At 46.1% G+C, this 19,464-nt stretch overlaps 1 protein-coding gene across 1 annotated transcript in view; it reads right to left on the bottom strand.

Moving 5' to 3' along the window:
* Positions 1–14,032, bottom strand: part of AK4 (adenylate kinase 4) — a 73,190-nt gene extending 59,158 nt beyond the window's left edge. The window contains exon 1 of the mRNA XM_007460079.1: positions 13,660–14,032. Within this exon, the coding sequence (XP_007460141.1) occupies positions 13,660–13,804 (145 nt within the window). The 5' untranslated portion in view covers positions 13,805–14,032. The remainder of the gene's footprint in view (positions 1–13,659) is intronic.
* Positions 14,033–19,464: the final 5,432 nt, after the last annotated feature.

Genomic DNA, 19,464 nt, shown 5'->3' with positions numbered 1-19,464 from the left:
GACCCCCAACCACTGCGCCACCAGGGAAGCCCATGTACCCTTGATTTTTTAAAAAACTAAGCCCACTGAAGTAATGCAAGTTGAAAATCAGTCTCCGTCTTGGAAAAACTAAATTATATCCTGGGTTGGTATTTATAGTCACCACTTAAGAAAACTGGGAAACTATACTCATATATGCAATCAATATTTTATAGCTCTCCTGCAAACCACATGGGTTATTTTTACCAAGATCTACAGGGGTCACGTAGGAGAAAAAATACAGAAGCAGTTGTGTTAGAATTTAGGAAAACCAAGCAAAGCAAAAGTTGAATCAGATATGTCAGCGACCCTGTATATTAAAAGACCTTGAGAAAAATCCATCCAATCAGACAAATAGGTAAAGTTAGAAAACTGTCCTTTTTAATGATGACACAACTTTTAAAAAGCTATTTTACGTTAAGGGAGTCTTCCAAAAGAGGCACATACAAAACTTTAATGTACGTATTTTTGTTTGGACAAGAATGGAAACAAGACAAATTCAAAGGAAAATAGAAGGACAACACAATTACTAGAGGTCGAGCCCGAGGTATGCATGACTCCAAAGCCCAACTACATTTCCTCTATGCCATGGAGCCAACCTCTGTGCCAACTACTTGCTATGCCAAACCTACATGGGTACTTCCAAATGAACTTCCCTGAGAAACATCCCATCTAACAGGATGCTATTAGAATACCTTGATTAAACAAGTACTTACTGAAGTTTAAAGTCTACCTATTTGTCTGTGGATACTGTAACAACCTCTTACCTGTCTTTGGAAGTTTCACTCTAGAACCATCCAGTCCAGTTTCCAAACAGCCTGAGTGATCTATTAAAAAATGTGAATCATGTAAAGCAACTATACTCCAATAAAAACTAATTTAAAAAAAATGTGAACCAGATTGTCAATTCCATATTTAAAAACAGTGGCTTCACCTTAGATGAGGCAATGGTATCTTAGCCACAACACCAAAATCACAAGCAGTAAAAGAACACAGGTAAACTGGACTTCATCAAAATTCAAAACTTTTATGCTTCCAAGGACACCATTAAGAAAGTAGGACTTCCCTGGTGGCACAGTGGTTAAGAATCGCCTGCCAATGCAGGGGACACAGGTTCGAGCCCTAGTCCCGGAAGATCCCACATGCCACAAAGCTACTAAGCCCATGCACCACAACTACTGAAGCCCATGTGCGTAGAGCCCATGCTCCGCAACAAGGGAAGCCACCACAATGAGAAGCCCGCATACCGCTATGAAGAATAGCCCCTGCTCGCCGCAACTAAGAAAGCCTGTGCACAGCAACGAAGACCCAATGCAGCCAAAAATATATATATATAAATAAATAAGTTTATTTTTTAAAAAAAGAAAGTAAAAAGACAATTTACAGGGAATTCCCTGGCGGTCCAGTGATTAAGACCCGGTGCTTTCACTGACAAGGGCCCAGGTTTGATCCCTGGTCGGGGAACTAAGATCCCACAAGCCACATGGTGCAGCCCAATAAAAAACAAAAACACAGACGAAAAGATAAAGACAATTCACAGAATGGGAGACAATATATGCAAATCATGTATCTAATAAGGGACTTATAACCAAAATATATAAAGAACTCAGCAATAAAGGACAAATGAGCCAATCTTAAAAACTGGTAAAGGATTTAAATAGACATTTCTCCAACGAAGACAAGACATACAAATGGTCAGAAGCACAAGAAAAGATGTTCAACATCGTTAGTCCTTAAGGAAATGCAAATCAAAACCACAATGAGACACCACTTCACACCCACGAGGGAGGCTAAAAGAAAAAAGAAAAAGACAGTAACAAGCCCTGATGAGGATGTGAAAACATTGGAAAACTCAATTCATAGGTGGTGGGAATATGAAATGATGCAGCTGCTTTAGAAAATAATTTGGCAGTTGCTCTAAATGTTAAACATAGTGTTACCACATGACTTAGCAATTCCACTGCTAGGTATACACCCAAGGGAGATGAAAACATATGTCCACACAAAAATGTATATACTAATGTTCAGAGCAGGAAACAACCCAAGGGTCCATCAGCAAATGAGAGAATAAACAAAATGTGGTCTAACCATCCAATAGAGTATCATCATGCAATAAAAAGGAATGAAGTACTGATACATATCATATTACCACACAGTTGAATCTTGAAAACATGCAAAGTTAAAGAAGCCAGCTCCAAAAAAAACCACATACTGTATGAGTCCATTTATATGAAACATCAAAAAAAGGCAAATGCATACAAGCAGAAAGTAGATTAGTGATTATCAGGGCCTGGAGGGAGCGGGGAATGGGGAATGACTGCTAATGGGTACAGGGTTTCTTTCCGGGGTAATGAAAATGTTCTGAAATTAGATAGTGGTGATGGTTGCACAAGTCTATAAAATATACTAAAAGGCACTGCTTTGTGCACTCTAAAAGGATAAACTTTACTATATGCAAGTTATATCTCAGTAAAGCTGTTATATACAAAAAGGGAACAAAAATAACAAAAAACAACAACAACAAACCCCATCACTTCTCACCCAGTTATAATGAAGCCCAAACTCCTGGCCAGCCTGCAAGGCCCTAGGCCTACCTTTCCAGCCTCCTTTTCTGCCATCTCCTCCACACTCACGGTGCTCCTGAGACACCTGCCTCCTCTCCTCTCCACTGATGGAAAGCTCACTCCTATATTACAGTCTTGTCACATGATCTTCCCTCTGCCCAAGTCTACATATACCTGGCTTCCACACACATGTTCAGAGCTCAGCTTATACATCATCTCCTCAGAGAGCCCTCCTCCAGCTTCACATTCCCAAGTGGTCTTCCCAGTCACTGTCATCGTACTATTACATTTTCTTCATAGTACTTATAAGGCGTAAGGTGTACAATTTATCTTGATTATTTTTCCTTTGTTTGTCCCTCCTGCCCTAATAGGCTATCAAAACATCTGTTGAGCTGAACTGACGCTAATGAACTTACTATTCAGATGGTGAAAGATTGTAACTGAAGTTATGAAACAGATCATCTTACAGGGAGGTATTAATAAATGCCATGTTAAAGGTACAGAAGGGTATGAGAGAAATTCCAGATTAGAAAATGACATGTAGCTGCAACAGCTGTGGAAAAGCTTCATGGAAGTGATGGGACTGAAAATAGACTGAGAAATTAATGGAAGTGTGAAAGGCATTATGGGAGAAAGGTACCTCTGCATAACACCCTCCCCGACCGTGTCCGTGACCAACACTTCACCCACATACACCCCACCATGACTCATAGGACTATAACGTGGAACCGAGAACTTGAATCTTAAACCATAAATGCTTCAAGGGCACTTGTGCATGCCTCCCCCCACCTAACGCAGGCATAGAAACATTTGTCAAACAACTAATAAAAAAACAAGTGCAGGTACTATTCCAGAAATCTTACCATTTTGATGAGAAGCAATTTCTGCCTCCTCACAATTACACATGGTTTCTATTTCAGACCTTTTCTGGCCCTTTATTTAGGAGAAAGGAGGAAGTCGGTCCTTTTTTAGTTTTTTTTTTAAATGTTTTAAGGACAGAATGATAACAACAAACCACATATCTCTAGGTCACCCTTAAAGCTGAATCTCAGTGGACTGGTGGAGAACTAAGCTGCAAAGCTTCCCTGCCATTCCTGTCCCAGTGTGGCATTTCTAAGACATGAAGTGGATTTTCAGTAGTTACTGGAGTACCTGCATAGCAGCACGACATAATGGGAAGTTTAATCCCAGCCATGTGGTCCCAAGTTTGAATGCTAGCTTCTCTATTTAACTAACTGTTTAACCTAAGGTAAGTAACTTAACCTCTCTGAGGCCATTTCTTTATTTGTAAAATGATGTATTTCAACTGCCCTGTAGATGTGTGTGTAGACTAGAGAATGTGCATACATTAGCCCCTGCAGGGCCTAGCACATGCCTGACCCACTGCAAACGTTAGTTACAATGACCAAGTCACAAGAATTACAGTCACAAGAATTACAAAGTGCCAGGGTCACAGGTTGCTGGTCAATAAATAAAAAGAAAACAGTTGATTTCTAGCTTCTTGGGAATTTGATGAGCAGGACTGACTTTGCATTATTTCAATACTATCAGTCTTTCTGGCTAAGGAAGGGATGCTTGCTGCTGGACCTGTCCTTTAACCAGTACAAGAACTCTTGGAACTTGGAGTGAGACTGTTAAAATATAACATCAGCCATCTAACTGGACTGCAGGAAGCTCTACAAATGAGACCTTCTGTACTATGTCTTAAAGGCCAACCTGAACTAAATATCAAGTGGTGGAGGGAAAAAGGCAGAGTAATCCAAAGCCTCTACTACCTGCTTTAAAAATATATGAATAAAAATGTGTATCTATCTAGTTTGATAAAAGACAATATGTAGTTGATATTATCTGATCCACTGTGAAAGCATACTGTCTAAAACTTTACAAGAAAAACAATTTGAGTCTTAAATCTTCTCACAACATGGACCACACAGAGTGCTACTGAGCAGACTAGCATAATACCATGTAACAATTTACTTGGCAATTTACTTGTTACATACCATTCAACAATTTACGAGGCAACTCTATATGCCCTTCACAGTGGGTGGATTTATAGCTAATAGTCTAGTACACAGTTTACTAGTTTCATGATCAGTTGCCATCACATGAGTTCCAGGAAGCCTGAGGCAGAAGACTAAAGGTTTCCTGGTACCATATGTGTATGTATCTTTTTTTTTTTTTTTTTTTTTTTTTTTTGCGGTATGCTGGGCCTCTCACTGTTGTGGCCTCTCCCGTTGCGAAGCACAGGCTCCGGACGCTCAGGCTCAGCGGCCATGGCTCACGGGCCCAGCCGCTCCGCGGCATGTGGGATCTTCCCGGACCGGGGCACGAACCCGTGTCCCCTGCATCAGCAGGCAGACTCTCAACCACTGCGCCACCAGGGAAGCCCTATGTATGTATCTTAAAGGTAAGCACAAGTAATGGAAACTGGAAAAGGTGATCTGGAGCAGGTATAATAACCCTTTCCTTTGATAGTACGTACAGCTAAGAGATGAATGAGGTCTGAAACGATATTATACAAGGTGTGATCAAGCCACAAAAGCACACAAAAGATCCCTGTGAACCACAAACAAGCTCTAGAGGGGGAGTTCCAATTCTGTGTGGCAACAACCACCTTTCCTCACCTTGCAGATAGGCTCATTTGTCAAAACTCAGCTGAGCAGTCTCCTCCAGCTCTAAAAAGCCTTCCCAAACCCTACCCCTCCTAAATGCCAGGTAGGCTGCCTCTTCCCTGTGTCCCCAGGACCTACAAACGCACATCTTGCTCCCTTTCACGACTTCATACTTGTTTGCCTGACTGCCTCTCCCAATAAACTTAGCAGCTCCTTCAGGGAATAGACCTTGTCTCACCTCTTTCTGTCCCATAAGCCAACACTGCCTGGCACTCAAACATTTGTTGAAAGACATATTTACAGGACATTCAGCCCAGCATGCTTTGTATACTGAAAGACTATAAATAACCTACCCTCCCATTAACAGGGGACTGGTTAAACCAGCCATTCTCAAAGTATGGTCCAAGGGTCCCTGAGGGTCCATGAGACCCTTCCAGGAGTCTGTGAGTTCCCCCTTTAACTACATATCTGGGTGAAGACACATATTCTTCCAATACTTTAACCAAAACAAAACAGCACACCGCCTGAGTGAAGAACCAGATGTGAGAATCCAGCTTTCTTCTATTAAGCCAAACGTAAGAGATTTGCAAATACTCATAACAAAACTACTCTTTCTCATTGCGTATGTTCTGGAAAATGGTTCTGTTTTTATAGACATATGTTAACATGTAATGGGTTTATTATTGTTAGCTTTAATGAATTAGTAAATATTTTAAAATTTTCTCAGTTTTAATTTCTAATACAGTTAGTATCTACAGGGAGAACCTGTATAAAAAAAGGCTCTTTAGGGGCTTCCCTGGTGGCGCAGTGGTTTGAGAATCTGCCTGCTAATGCAGGGGACACGGGTTCGAGCCCTGGTCTGGGAGGATCCCACATGCCGCGGAGCAACTAGGCCCGTGAGCCACAACTACTGAGCCTGCGCATCTGGAGCCCGTGCTCCGCAACAAGAGAGGCCGCGATAGTGAGAGGCCCGCGCACCGCGATGAAGAATGGACCCCGCTTGCCACAACTAGAGAAAGCCCTCGTACAGAAACGAAGACCCAACACAGCAAAAATAAATAAATTAATAAACTCCTACCCCCAACAACAACAACAAAAAAAGGCTCTTTGGGGTTCTCAGTGATTTTTATATGTTAAAAGGTCCTGAGACCAAAACACCTGAGAATGGTTGGTTAAAGAAACAATGGTACAGCTGTACAATAAGAGTATGCATCCAGGCTTTTTTTTAAAGAATGTGGTAGGTTGATAAGTGCTAGTAGAAACCAATGTCGAAGCTATACTTCAAAGTTTTTAAAAAAAGAAGGCAAAACAAAGTATATACGTGTACATTTTTTTTTAAAAGAGACACCACTATACATACATGAGATATATGTATACACAAATTCTTTGGATGAACATCCAAGAAAAGTAAAAATGTAGGTATCCCTGAGGACAGTAACTGGGGAACCAGAGGGCAGGATGGGAGAGAGATCTTCCACTCCACTCCTATTGTATTTGAAAATTTTACCATCTGCATGTATTACCTTTTTAAAAAATCAAGAGTGGAATAAAAATTATATTGAAATAGTACAAAGCATTAAACTCACATTAAAGAACAGACTGTAATGACATTAAAATATTAAATGATACATTGTGAAATAAAACAAGCAATTTTTAAAATAGTAATATATAATATATTCTTGAAAAACAGTCTGGAAGATATACTGCATATAAGAAGTATTAATAGTATCTTTTCCTCCCAGTTAGTGTGATTACAAGCTTTTTGCTTCCTTATCTTTCTTGGATTTCTAAACCTTTGATAACTTAATACAAACTATTTCTATAATCAGAAAAACAAGGAAAGAGTTTAAATACATAGGTACAGAGAATTCCCCGGTGGTCCGGTGGTTAGGGCTCCACACTTTCACTGCTGAGAGCCCGGGGTTCAATCCCTGGTTGGGGAACTAAGATACCACAAGCCATGCGGCATGGCTGGAAAAAAAAAAAAAACCCATAGGTACAAATGTATGTGTATCTATGTCTGTACTTAAATAAAATATTTAGTAAGCCAAAAATTACATGAATATAGTAGTAGCACCTATTAGATACCTTTACACCAAGACTTTGTCTGGATGTTTGTAAGCTAAGTTTAAAACTCTTGTGGGACTTCCCTGGCAGTCCAGTGGTTAAGAGTTCACCTTCCAGTGCAGGGGGTGCAGGTTTGATCCCTGGTCAGGGAGCTAAGTTCCCACATGCCTGGGGCCAAAAAACCAAAACATAAAACAGAAGCAATATTGTAACAAACCTCTCATTACCCTATGGTTTAAAAACTATTCTGGGGACTTCCATGGTGGCACAGTGGTTAAGACTCTGCACTCCCAATGCAGGAGCCTGGGTTCGATCCCTGGTCAGGGAACTAGATCCCACATGCATACCACAACTAAAAATTTGCATGCCACAACTAAGGGGCTGGCGAGCTACAACGAAGGGGCTGGCGAGCTGCAACTAAGGAGCCTGCAAGCCGCAACTGCCATACCTAGGACCCACTGAAACTAAACAAATAAAATATGTTTTTAAAAAACTATTCTGGGGCTTCCCTGGTGGCGCAGTGGTTGAGAGTCTGCCTGCCGATGCAGGGGACACGGGTTCGTGCCCCAGTCAGGGAAGATCCCACATGCCGCGGAGCAGCTAGGCCCGTGAGCCATGGCCGCTGAGCCTGCGCGTCCGGAGCCTGTGCTCCACAACGGGAGAGGCCACAACAGTGAGAGGCCCGCGTACCGCAAAAAAAAAAAAAAAAAAACTATTCTGATCCAGTCATTTTACTCCCAGTAACCTATCCCAAGGAGAGGATATCTGCTCAATGGTTTACATACAATGATGTTCATAAGAGCATTACTAGACAGCAAATAACCCAAATGTTCCATATCACACTGGTTAGACAGACTCTATTTCAACCCTAAGGTACATCTGACACAGAGGCTCAGGCCAAAATCCTAGGACTCACTGTGCACTGTTTTGCCTCCATCACCCCTCAGAGCCAACTCATGCCTTCCAGTCAGCCCTGCCTTCATACACACCCTAAAGCCCTTCATTTCTCACCGCCACCGCCCAGTCCAAGCCACGGTACACTCTCTTCATCCACCTGGTGTCCCTGGTACCACTCTTGTCACCTCACACAGAACCCCAAGTCAACTTTTAGAAGGTCAATCCACTCGTGCTGCTGTCCTATAAAACCCTTCAATAGCTTTCCAGTGCCTTTAAAGTCCAATCTTTCCCAGGACCCTCAAGGCTCCACATGACTTCCTTCCACATCCCCCTTGCTCACCAGGCACCAATCATATTCCCTGTCTTTCTGTTCCTCAAACAAGCTATGCTAGTCTCACCTTAGGGCCTTCGCACTTGCCGTCCCTTCTCCCTGGAACACTCCACTCCTGGATCATTATATGTTCATCCCTGCGGTTACTCACCTCCCAGAGAGGCACTCCCTAATCACACAACCTAGGATAATCACCTTAGCCTCATCACTAACTCATCACCCTTTCATTTCCTTCATAACAGGCACTTTTATCAAATACTATGCTGCTTATTCCATATGTGCTATCTCCTGTCTCCTCAACGCCCGCATCCCCTCACCTTGCTGTGGACTCTCACCTCTAAGAACAAAGGGAGGGACTTCCCTGGTGGTGCAGGGGTTAAGAATCCACCTGCCGATGCAGGGGACACAGGTTCGAGCCCTGGTCTGGGAAGATCCCACATGCCGCAGAGCAACTAAGCCCGTGCGCCACAACTTCTGAGCCTGTGCTCTAGAGCCCGTGAGCCACAACTACTGAGCCTACGAGCCACAACTACTGAAGCCCGCGTGCCTAGAGCCCGTGATCTGCAACAAGAGAAGCCACGACAATGAGAAGCCCGCACACTGCAATGGAGAGTAGCCCCTGCTCGCTGCAACTAGAAGAAAGCCTGCATGCAGCAACGAAGACCCAACACAGACAAAAAAAGAAAAAACAAAAAAAGAACAAAGGGATATCTGAGTACTCAAAAGACACTCAAAAAAATATCTGCTGAATGGACTATAATACAGAAGTTTTAAATGTTTCTGAAGAAGCTTTAAGAACACAGGAAAATGCTTACAATACATATCTAAGTGGGAGGGGGAACGGTTATCAACTAATGGGACACCAAGTTTGTTGGGGGTAGTGGGGCAAATACACAGAAAAGAAAAAAAGTAAAATAACTTCTGTTGGAATTTCCAAGTGTTGGGGTGGAATTGTGGGTAATTTTCACTTGCCTTTTCAGTTTCTTCCACAGCTTCGTGTTTTCCAAATTTTCTACAAGGCGTGACTTTGATCAGAAAAAGCTACTTTAAAAAAATGACCACACCGGAAGGATGCTCAGATTCAGCTGTGAATGTGACAAAGTCAGTCTTACTGTCATGGGACACCTTATTCAAGTCAAATAGTTCTCCCAAAGTACACATGAAAACCCTCAGACAGAAACCAGAAAAAATAGGGGGATGTGGAAGTGGACCTGTATGTAGACTGGACAGACGCCTCCAAGCTGGTCAGACCCTTGACCTGGGCTACATTCCAAGTCTCACCAAGCTAGGGGAGAAAAAAAAAAGGAATATACCATACTCCAGATATTGCAGAATAAGCCAAGACTTTGTATGATCTACAAAAAGATGAACTATTTAAAGTTGTTTTAGATACACTGTTGAACATCAGTCTCTTTAATACTTCTCCAATTCTCAGAAGTTTTCATTCTTACATAAGAAAAGACACACATTTATACTTAATGAGTATTAAAAAACAAAAAACAAAAAACCCCTAAGCCCTCTGAACTAGGTCATCTTTTCAGAGGAGAGGCTCAGCCCATTGACTAATTTGAAATGCCAGTCCCATCTGCAAACCTCAGCAAGAGCTGCAGTTAATATTAAGAGCAGAAACAGGTTTGTTCTTGAACATCTTTTCTCAAGTCCAGGATGCTTCCAAATGGAAACTTTCCAATTTTCCTGCACTTGAGATAGTAGATCCAGTACAACCCTTAAAACAGGATTCTCACACCCTTCAGAAGGAAGTTTCAGTCACCCATCACTCAACAAAAGAAGCTACCGCTAAATATAAATTTTAATAGAACTCACTACTGAGTGCCAGCTCTGTGTGTTCCTGTGTGTGCGCATGCACTCACACGCACACACAGGCTCATGCATATGTTTGCAAACAACACACGCACACATACATAGAGAAAAGCTAATATTCTTTTTTTTTTTAATAAATTTATTTATTTTTGGGTCTTCGTTGCTGTGCGGGCTTTCTCTAGTTGCAGTGAGCGGGGGCTACTCTTCGTTGCGGTGCGCAGGCTTCTCACTGCAGTGGCTTCTCTTATTGAGAAGCACCAGCTCTAGGCGCACAGGCTTCAGTAGCTGTGGTATGCGCGCTCAGTAGTTGTGGTGCATGGGTTTAGCTGCTCCGCGGCATGAGGGATCTTCCTGGACCAGGGCTCAAACCCATGTCCCCTGCATTGGCAGACAGATTCTTAAGCACTGCGCCACCAGGGAAGCCCCAAGGAAAGCTAATATTATTTATGACAGACTGTAGGACCCTGCTTCTGGCAATCTAAGAGAACTCTCCCATCTATTTACTCACTCACTTGCTAAAGAAAATGTAAGCCAAAGACTTGGGGGTGGGTCTTCAAATAAGGTATTTGATAAGTCTCAGCCTGCACTATTCCAGGCAGACTAGGCAGAGCCAACGGGTGACATGTATCATGAGGCTAATCTCAGATCCACAGTAAATACAAACTTTTACCGTAAATCATAGAGCTAATTAAGCAAAATGGACTTGATCGCTAGAGGCTGTTTGATTCTTTCTGGGAAAAATGTAGATAGAATCCGTGACCCATGCCTTCATCAGACTTGTTGAACTCCCTTTTATGCATTAGGCAATTTGTCAGATCCCTGTCCTTTAAGTCTCTCAGTGGAAACTGGAACATGGTGAAGGTAGAAAAAATATCACTCTAGCCCCCAGCCCCCAGAACACTGATATATAGCAGGTACTCAGTAAGTCTCTACTGGATAAATCAGAAGACATTTGCTGCACTGCATCATAACTGTGTGTGACTGCAGCAACAGAATCCACAGGCTATGTGCAGAGGAAAGAGACGAATTCTGCCAGGGCAGGTGAGGGAAGACTGCCCAAAAGCAATGAGTAGCCAGCCCTTCCCTGGAGGAGCCACCAGGGAGTGGCTGCAGGAAAACCACGTGGACAGGAGTGTGCCCCAATCCAGGCTGCAGCAGATGGCCTGAGCTACTTTCCAACTTAAATTCCTACCAAGGTTTTATTTCCTGGGGTTTTGCTGTGCTTCATCATCTCCTTCGAGCCTTCAACTATAAAGGGGTACCTACAGAGGGATCCTTGTGCTTCTCTACCAGGAAATTAGGGAAAAGCAAACAGCAGCTAACAGAAAAATAAATGCTGTGGAATGCTTTATTTACCAGGCAATGAGCCGGTAAGACTCTTAGACCTTCTGAGAGAGAAAAAATAATCTGAGAACACCCTCCAAGTCCACTAGAAACAGGCCACTTTCAAAACGAATCACTGTCCTTTATTCCTCCTCTTCTTCTTTCCCTGATAAAGCTTTTTAATTGTTCATGCATAAACTACTTGATTCCCAACAGAGAAAGATAATTTAAACATTGCAGAGTCACTTCTTACTCCAGGGAGAAACACTGGGAGGGAAATGAAAGCATTTGAAGGAGAATGGAAACTAAAATTCAGAACAAAGGAAAGTTAAAATGAACAAAATAAGGGAAAACAGCAAGTGGAAAGTTTTCAAAACCCCTAAAAAAGTGCAGAAATCAAATACTTCCCATCATATTCTCTTTAAAAATGGAAAGAGCCACTAATCCAGAACCAGGATGGATGGTGTGAAGCCCTTCATGCCAGAAGAAACAAGTTACCAAGTCAGTTGCTATAGAGAATGCAGAAAAATGGGCTCCCACCCAGCAGTTTCCTCCCCTCATTATGCCTACCACGAGAAGCCCCACCTGACCACAAAACCCTTGGGTAGAGAGCCAGCCTTCCCTCTCACAGAGTTCTCACCCCTGCCCAAACTGCATTCCACACACGGAAGGAATAAAATGCATTTGAATGTGGTATTAAAATTAAAATAGACCCAATCGTGGTAACAATACCCACAAGAGAAAATTCCAGGTGCAATCTGGTACACAGAACTCGGACTTGTGTATGTTGAGGGTGGGTGACAGGATTCTTGAAGATCAAAATAAAAGCTTGCTTTTTTACAACCTGCTTAAGAGATAATGAATAAAACTCCGCCTTCGAGATACATCTTAATTCCTCGCTTTCAGGCTTTCTGTTTTCCAGCACCGTCCTCCACCTACCTCGCCAAACTAATCTGTGCTTCTGTAATGAAGATCCCTGGGAAATTAGCCCATAATAGGCCATAACCACCTAGGACACTGATGAGAACAGAAGCCACAGTGAAGCACCCCGTTTGCAATAACAAGTTTTCATAAAGGAGTTGCTAATCGTGAGCATCTGCATCCCAGAAGGGCCATGTATATACCTCGCAGGAGCACCACAGCTACCTCTCGCCTTTGAACGCCAATTCATTACGAACTGGTGTGAACGTGGGGTGGGAGGAGAGGGGAGAAGCGCCGTACTGAAAGGCTAAGAGAGCAGGCGCTCTATAGCCCCCAATTCACCACGCAAGCCAAAGGAGACATTCTCAAGAAGCCATTTCCAGGGAAACTGGATTCAAAATGTAATTTATCAGAACGAGTCTCCTCCTTGTCTCCTAACGGCCAGGCCCCGGCTTGGAGAGGAGGGGGGAGTGAGTGGTGAGAGTTTACCTTAGAAGGCGGCAGGGAACAGACAGGCCTTTCAAAGCCACCCAGGGCTCTGCCCGGAGGTCCCAGGCGGCGCGGAGGGGCTGGAGCAGCGCGCGGCTGCGAGCCCCGCGGCGCCACAGGTTCCCCAGCGCGCGGCCCCGCCCGACTCCCACAGGTGGGCGGCGCTCGGCCCGGGGGGCTCGGGCGAGAGGAGGGGACGCTTCGGGTCACCAGGGACGCGGTAGACGGGGTAGGGACGGGGATGGCTTGGCCTTAAGGAAGCTGGGCGAGAGGGAAGCTCGGGGCTTTCGGCTGCCTGGATCTCGCTCCTCATCTGGGTGGTAACCGGCTTCTCGCCACGGCAAGGGCAGCCCGCGCGGAGAGAGGGGCCGCGTGCGCCTCCCACCCTCCTCCCAACTAGCCTCGGCCTCCTCCCTGGCGCGGTTAAGCCGCACGGCCGCGGGCCACCGGCTGCATGCGCCCCGGCACGTAGGAGCCTGCACTACCACACGCGGGCGGGGGAAGGGCGCCCGGGGACCGAAGAGACCCGGCCCCTCGCCGGCCCTTTGCCTTTGCCTCCCAGCCTCACCCGATCCCGCGTCGGCTCACCCCGCCCCTCGCCTCCGCACGTCCTCACCCGTGTTGGCCTTGATGTTCTCCCGCAAGAAGTGGCCGCTGGAGAGATGCTGGAGGCCAAAGTTCTCGGCGATCCTCTGACACACGGTGCCCTTGCCCGAGCCGGGCGGCCCAAGGATGACCGCGCGCAGGAGTTTGGAAGCCATTGCCTTGGCGAGGAGGGGGAAGCCGAACTGGCAACCCGGACAGCAGCCTCGAAGAAGCCCCGGGAACTTTGCTTCTTCTGCCTCAGCCTCTGACACCCTGGGCTCGCGCGGGGACTTGCCGCCGCCCCTGCAGGGGAAGGAGAGACTTTTGAGACAACCCCTCGCCTCCGCCCCGCGCCGGGGCGGCTCGAAGGCGGAGTAAGCGCCACGCTACACCTCCCCGCCCTCCTCGCCCCACGCTGCGATTGTAGCGAACGCCCGAGCGCCCGCCCCTGGCGGGGGCAGCCGTCGGGGACTCGGAGGTCCACCCGGCCCGCCCCACCTCGATCCCTTCCTAAACCTCGCGCCCCACGCCCCGTCCGAGGAGGGAGTAGGGCATCCCCACGCCAGCCTCCCCCGAGTCGGGGGGCCGGGCTAGGCGGTAACTCCAGGCGCGCCTCCAGTCGCCCACGCCCCGGGAGGCCTGGGGGCTGAGCCCCAACCCGGGTCCCCGCACGTGGGCAGCGTTTGGTCCGCGCTTTGGCCCCTCCCCGGCGGCTGTCACCTCCCGGGGAGTCGCAGCGGCTGCCGCCCGCGCGGACGGCCCAGCGCCCACCTCCGCCGAGGGCTAACGGATGCGCTCTCCGCTGTAAGGAGCCGGAGTTCGGCGCCTCTCCACCCGGAGCAGTCAAATAAACACACACCTCCGCCGGGACGCGGCTCTCCGCAAAGGCTTCCAGCCCGGATCCCACTGGGCGGCGCCGCCCCCGCCCGCCCCCATTCGGAGCCCCGGCCGGCCGCGCGGGACTCGCGCCTTACGTAAGCGGGGAGAACGGCTCCGCGCTAGCCGCCTGTCAGTCCGCCCGCGCTTCTCCCCGCCTCGTAGCTCCGCTCCCACCCGCCTCCCCGGCCCACTTGCTCCCCAAGACCCCGTGGGGCCCGCGGGGGCGAAGGGAGGTGGAGAAGAGGCAAGGAACAAAAAACTCCCTTTTGCGGTCGCCTGGGGACCCGGTCTCCTGTGGAGAGGAAGGAAAAACACAACATGTTGAGCGCCTACTGTGCGTCAAGTTCGAGGCTAGTTGACTTCCTTCAGCAACAACCGTTCCGAGTAGGGTATGCACAAGGGAGGAGAGGAGGCTTGGAGTATGGCCATTCATTCATTGATTCATTCATTCAGCAAATGTTTTTTGAGCCCCTACTATGTGCCAGGCACTGTTTTAGTCCCTCAGCATATAGCTGCGAACCAGAGATAGAATCCTGCCCCGGTGGAAGTTACATTCCAGCGGGAATTTTTTTTTTTTTTTTTTTTTTTTTTTTGACCACACCGTGTGGCCTGTGGGATCCCAGTTCCCTGACCAGGGATTGAACCCGGGCCCTCAGCAGTGATAGCGTGGAGTCCTAACCACTGTACCTCCAGGGAATTCCCTGGGACAGCATCTTGAGGGGACAGGTTGGTGTTCCATGGGCAAGGGGAGCCAGTCCCTGCAAAATGTTGGCATTCCGGGCCTCTCACTGTTGTGGCCTCTCCCGCTGCAGAGCACAGGCTCCGGACGCGCAGGCTCAGCGGCCATGGCTCACGGGCCCAGCCGCTCCGCGGCACGTGGGATCCTCCCGGACCGGGGCACGAACCCGTGTACCCTGCATCGGCAGGCGGACTCTCAACCACTGCGCCACCAGGGAAGCCCCAGCGGGAATTTTGAACTCTCATCTGCCGGAATCCAAAGCCCAGGTTCCTTGGGTTAGGAGGAAAAGGTGGGACGGGGACGGGGGAGATCATCCAGCCCCTCAGGATCTTGTAGCCGACTGGTTCCAGGACTTCAGCAGCCAGGACTTCGCCACTACGTTTACAACTCACTGAGTCCCGGTGGGTGCTATCTCCTCCCTCGCCTCCCAGGCATAACCAAATATCCCAATCCATATTCTCTGAAATCTGTTCCCACACCACACACAGCTTTCATTTCCCACTCGGATTTAGCGTGATAACCGCCTGCCCACAAGTCTCCGGCTTCCGCCAATCCATCCGTAATGCAGCTGCCAGAGGTACTGCTAAAGTGCAAATCAATTTCCATTATTTCCCCACCTCAGATATTATCGTCCCTTAAACATAAAGCAAAAAATCGTCAGCAGGGGCACACAGGTGCCTTCCATACACCTTTGCATCCCACCGGCTCTGGTCCTCTGCCCTCCTTCCACAGGCCTCCAGCCTCCTGCCTTTGGGAAATCCACTGTAGGGTTCCGAGTGCACCCAACTTGTGGCTCACAGACTCGGAGGGACAGTGTGGAGAAGAGCCTTCTCTAGATTCCTGGCTGCTCTGTGTGTGTTGGACAGGGGGTGGGGAAGCCTGATGGTATCCCAGGTCCCAGCCTTTCTCCACACACTGATGGCCAGACAGCACCTGTCTCTGGCTACCCGGGAGCACACCCAGGCTGCCAACCCCAGGCCAGTGTTTGTTCCATAGGTTCATCCCCCTGTCTAAAATATCTCAGTGTTCTGTGGATCTCGGGGGGTCGTTACATTGAGCCCCTTCAGTCCTCCTGGGAACAAAGAGGGAGAAGAATTTCTGGGGGTTTGGACGTGATGACAAATCTCCACTGTTCTTCCTGCCATGTGATGTATAGTATACAGCAGATACTTTGCAGTCATTCTCAAACCTGAGCATGCATCAGAATGACTCGGAAGGCTTGTCAAAACAGATTGCTGAGCTCCACCTCCACCGTCTCTGAATCTGTGGTTCTGAGGTGGGCATTTCTAACAAGTTCCCAGGTAGTGCTAGGGCTGCTGATCTGGAGAGCACACTGAAAACCACTGCTCTTGGGAAATGAGCATTGAGACAGGGGAGCTGTGCGGTCTCATTCCTCTGCCTGCTGTGGGACCTTTGGCCGTTAACTTCTCTTTCTAAATTGAGGAGATTGGATTTAGCACAAGGTCCCCTTGCATTTACCAAGAATTGATTCTGTAAGTTCCCACAGGAAAGAGAGCCTCTAGCCCCCACAAACTAGATGTAGATAGCCTACCTTGCCCTCTCACCCAGTTCTTCTGCCTGGTTTTGAAATGTCTTCACCAATATCACCTTATGGTGTCATGCAGCCATATTAGCCACTCACATGGTCCTAGGACTTGGTCCTTTAAGAGTTTAGGAACACATATTATGAAACAAAAGAGAAGTTGTGACATAGTAAACTTAGAGAAGCCCAGCTGAGATTAGAACCTAACACTTCAAGAGCCCCGAATGGACCTTCCTTGTGCACAGCCATCCTCAGTCCCACAACTCAGCCGCTGATTGGAAGCCGCAGAATTGGAAGAAATGGGTTTTGCAATCAAACGACACCCCAGGATTAAACTGCAACAGCACCATTCACTAACTGCAAGCCTCTTGATCTCTGTGATTCTTAGTTTGCTTATCTGTAAAAGGGAGATGGGACTTATCTCACAGGCTTGTGATAAGGCTTAAATGAAGTAATGTATAAGAGAATTTAGCACAGGACTGGGCATATAATAAGTATTTATTCAGGGACATCACCATGATTAACCATGGAACAATTATTTAGCCTCTCTGATCTCAGTTCCTGAGTTATGAGCTAGTATGACAAAGTACCTAACAGACTCCCTAGCCCTTGGAAGGGCCATAATGGTAGCTATTCTTATCACAAACGCTCATGTAATCAGCTTCTTCCTATTTCCTTTGCCTAGGGTTTTAAACCCATTTATAATATGTATCACAGTCTACAGAATAATACACACCTATGTGTTAGTCCATAGAAAAACAGTAAACCCTGAGGGCTAAGGCCAAATTGAATTCATTTTTCTACTTTCAAAAATCTACAGCGTTTTGCCCATAGTAAGTACTCTGTAAATGTTGGCAAATCTCCCTCCCCATCCCAACACACTCACCATCAAGCCATGTTGCCTCTCTGCAGCTTCACATAATATAAAGTCAACATTTGTTCACACTTTACACCTTCCTTCATCAGATTCTCACAAGCTTGCAAAGAAGGTCATGTAGAGATTCTTCTTCCTAGTTTACAGATGAGAATACTAAGGTTCTGAGAGATTAGGTGAACTTCCCAAGGTCACAGAGCTAGTTGGTGGTATTGCAGGGACTCAAACCCAGATTTTCTCATTCCAGGCATAGTGCTCTTATTTACTAAACTTCAGTCACTTCCATACTACTTTCACAATTTTGCCATAACCTTGTGCCATCTTGGTTCTAATCTGCTTATCATGTTTCTTTATATCGAGTCAATTTGTTTAATTTGTTTGGAAAAGAAACTGTATATAACTCACTAACCATAAATAAAAGGATACACTAAAATAAATGCAAGAAAAATAAAATAAAGTTACCAAATTCCAGATGAAATCTACCTCGAGTTTCTGAGCTTAACCTTTGTTTAAAAAAAAAAAAAAAGTAAGTGTGTTGTTTACCAAGTGTTAGCCATAACAAAAAACAAAAAACAAAAGACATGCAGCATGTAAATGAGACTTTCTGTTTGTCTATAAACATACAGCTCAAAACAGAAAGGGGGACTTCTCTGGTGGTCCAGTGGCTAAGTCTCCACGCTCCCAATGCAGGGGGCCCAGGTTCGATCCCTGGTCAGGGAACTAGATCCCACGTGCTGCAATATCCCACATGCCACAACTGAAGATCCCGCACGTGGCAACGAAGATGCCACGTGCTGCAACTAAGACCCGACACAAATAAATAAATAAAATTTTTTAAAATATATTTTAAAAATAGGATTAGAAAGGAAATACTTTCTTAACATTTAGTTTATTATTATCTAAAGCCAGATCCATGTACCACCTAGAATCAGCTCTAGCTCTACATCACATTATCTCTTGCTTCATCAGGGATGCTTTCACATACTTCAAAGTGTACCCTTGAAATGTAATTTAATATAACCTCACCAGGATTTTTTTAAGTGATGTGACCACTTCAACCATAGTTCACAGATACTATGCTGCTCTCACTTCAAACATTAACCCTCACGCCCCCACCCCACCCCCATTCTTCACACTATTATTCTCCATCACTGTCTTTCTATCATCATTTCAGGCATACTTCTGTTGTATTTAATATAGACTGTAGGTTCCTGGAACATTAGTTGTTACGCGAAAACTGGGTTTGCCTCTTGGTGGGTGTCGAGTCAACAGACACAACCAAGCCAAAGGTTGGGAGAAGGAAGGATTTATTATTACTTACAGCAAGTAAGAAGAACACCAGAGATCTTTCCCAAAGCAGTGTCTCCCCAAACAGCCAAACTGGGGAAGTTTTAAGCTAAGGGTACATGCATATTCAAGAAGGGTCTTGAGTAAAGTAGAATTCAGCATAAAATTGGGGCAAAGGTCCAGAGAGTCCAAGTCTTAGTTGCCTTAAATAAGAAGGGTCAACATCATCATCCTGTCCTACACCTGGGTGGGGGTCTTAATTCCTGCAGAAGCCAAATATATACTATTATGTATATCCCTTAAGGAGGAACTAGAACTCTGCTTTGTCACTGCACTATCGTTTGACTGCCTCTTCTCTGTTCCTGCATTCCTTTTTTCCCTTAAGATCATTAATTACCAACACCTGTTCAAGGGCGAGCATTGTAAACTCATTTTTGCTAGGCTTCGGCCAAAATGAGTTCACTTGTGTCAAGAAAGCCATTCCTGGTTCTCTTTCTCCAGCCCCCCCCCACCC

This window comes from Lipotes vexillifer, unplaced genomic scaffold (genome assembly GCF_000442215.2).
Source record: "Lipotes vexillifer unplaced genomic scaffold, Lipotes_vexillifer_v1.1 scaffold134, whole genome shotgun sequence".
In the NCBI taxonomy this organism is placed as follows: domain Eukaryota; kingdom Metazoa; phylum Chordata; class Mammalia; order Artiodactyla; family Lipotidae; genus Lipotes; species Lipotes vexillifer.
This window is presented reverse-complemented; position numbering and strand designations above follow the sequence as displayed.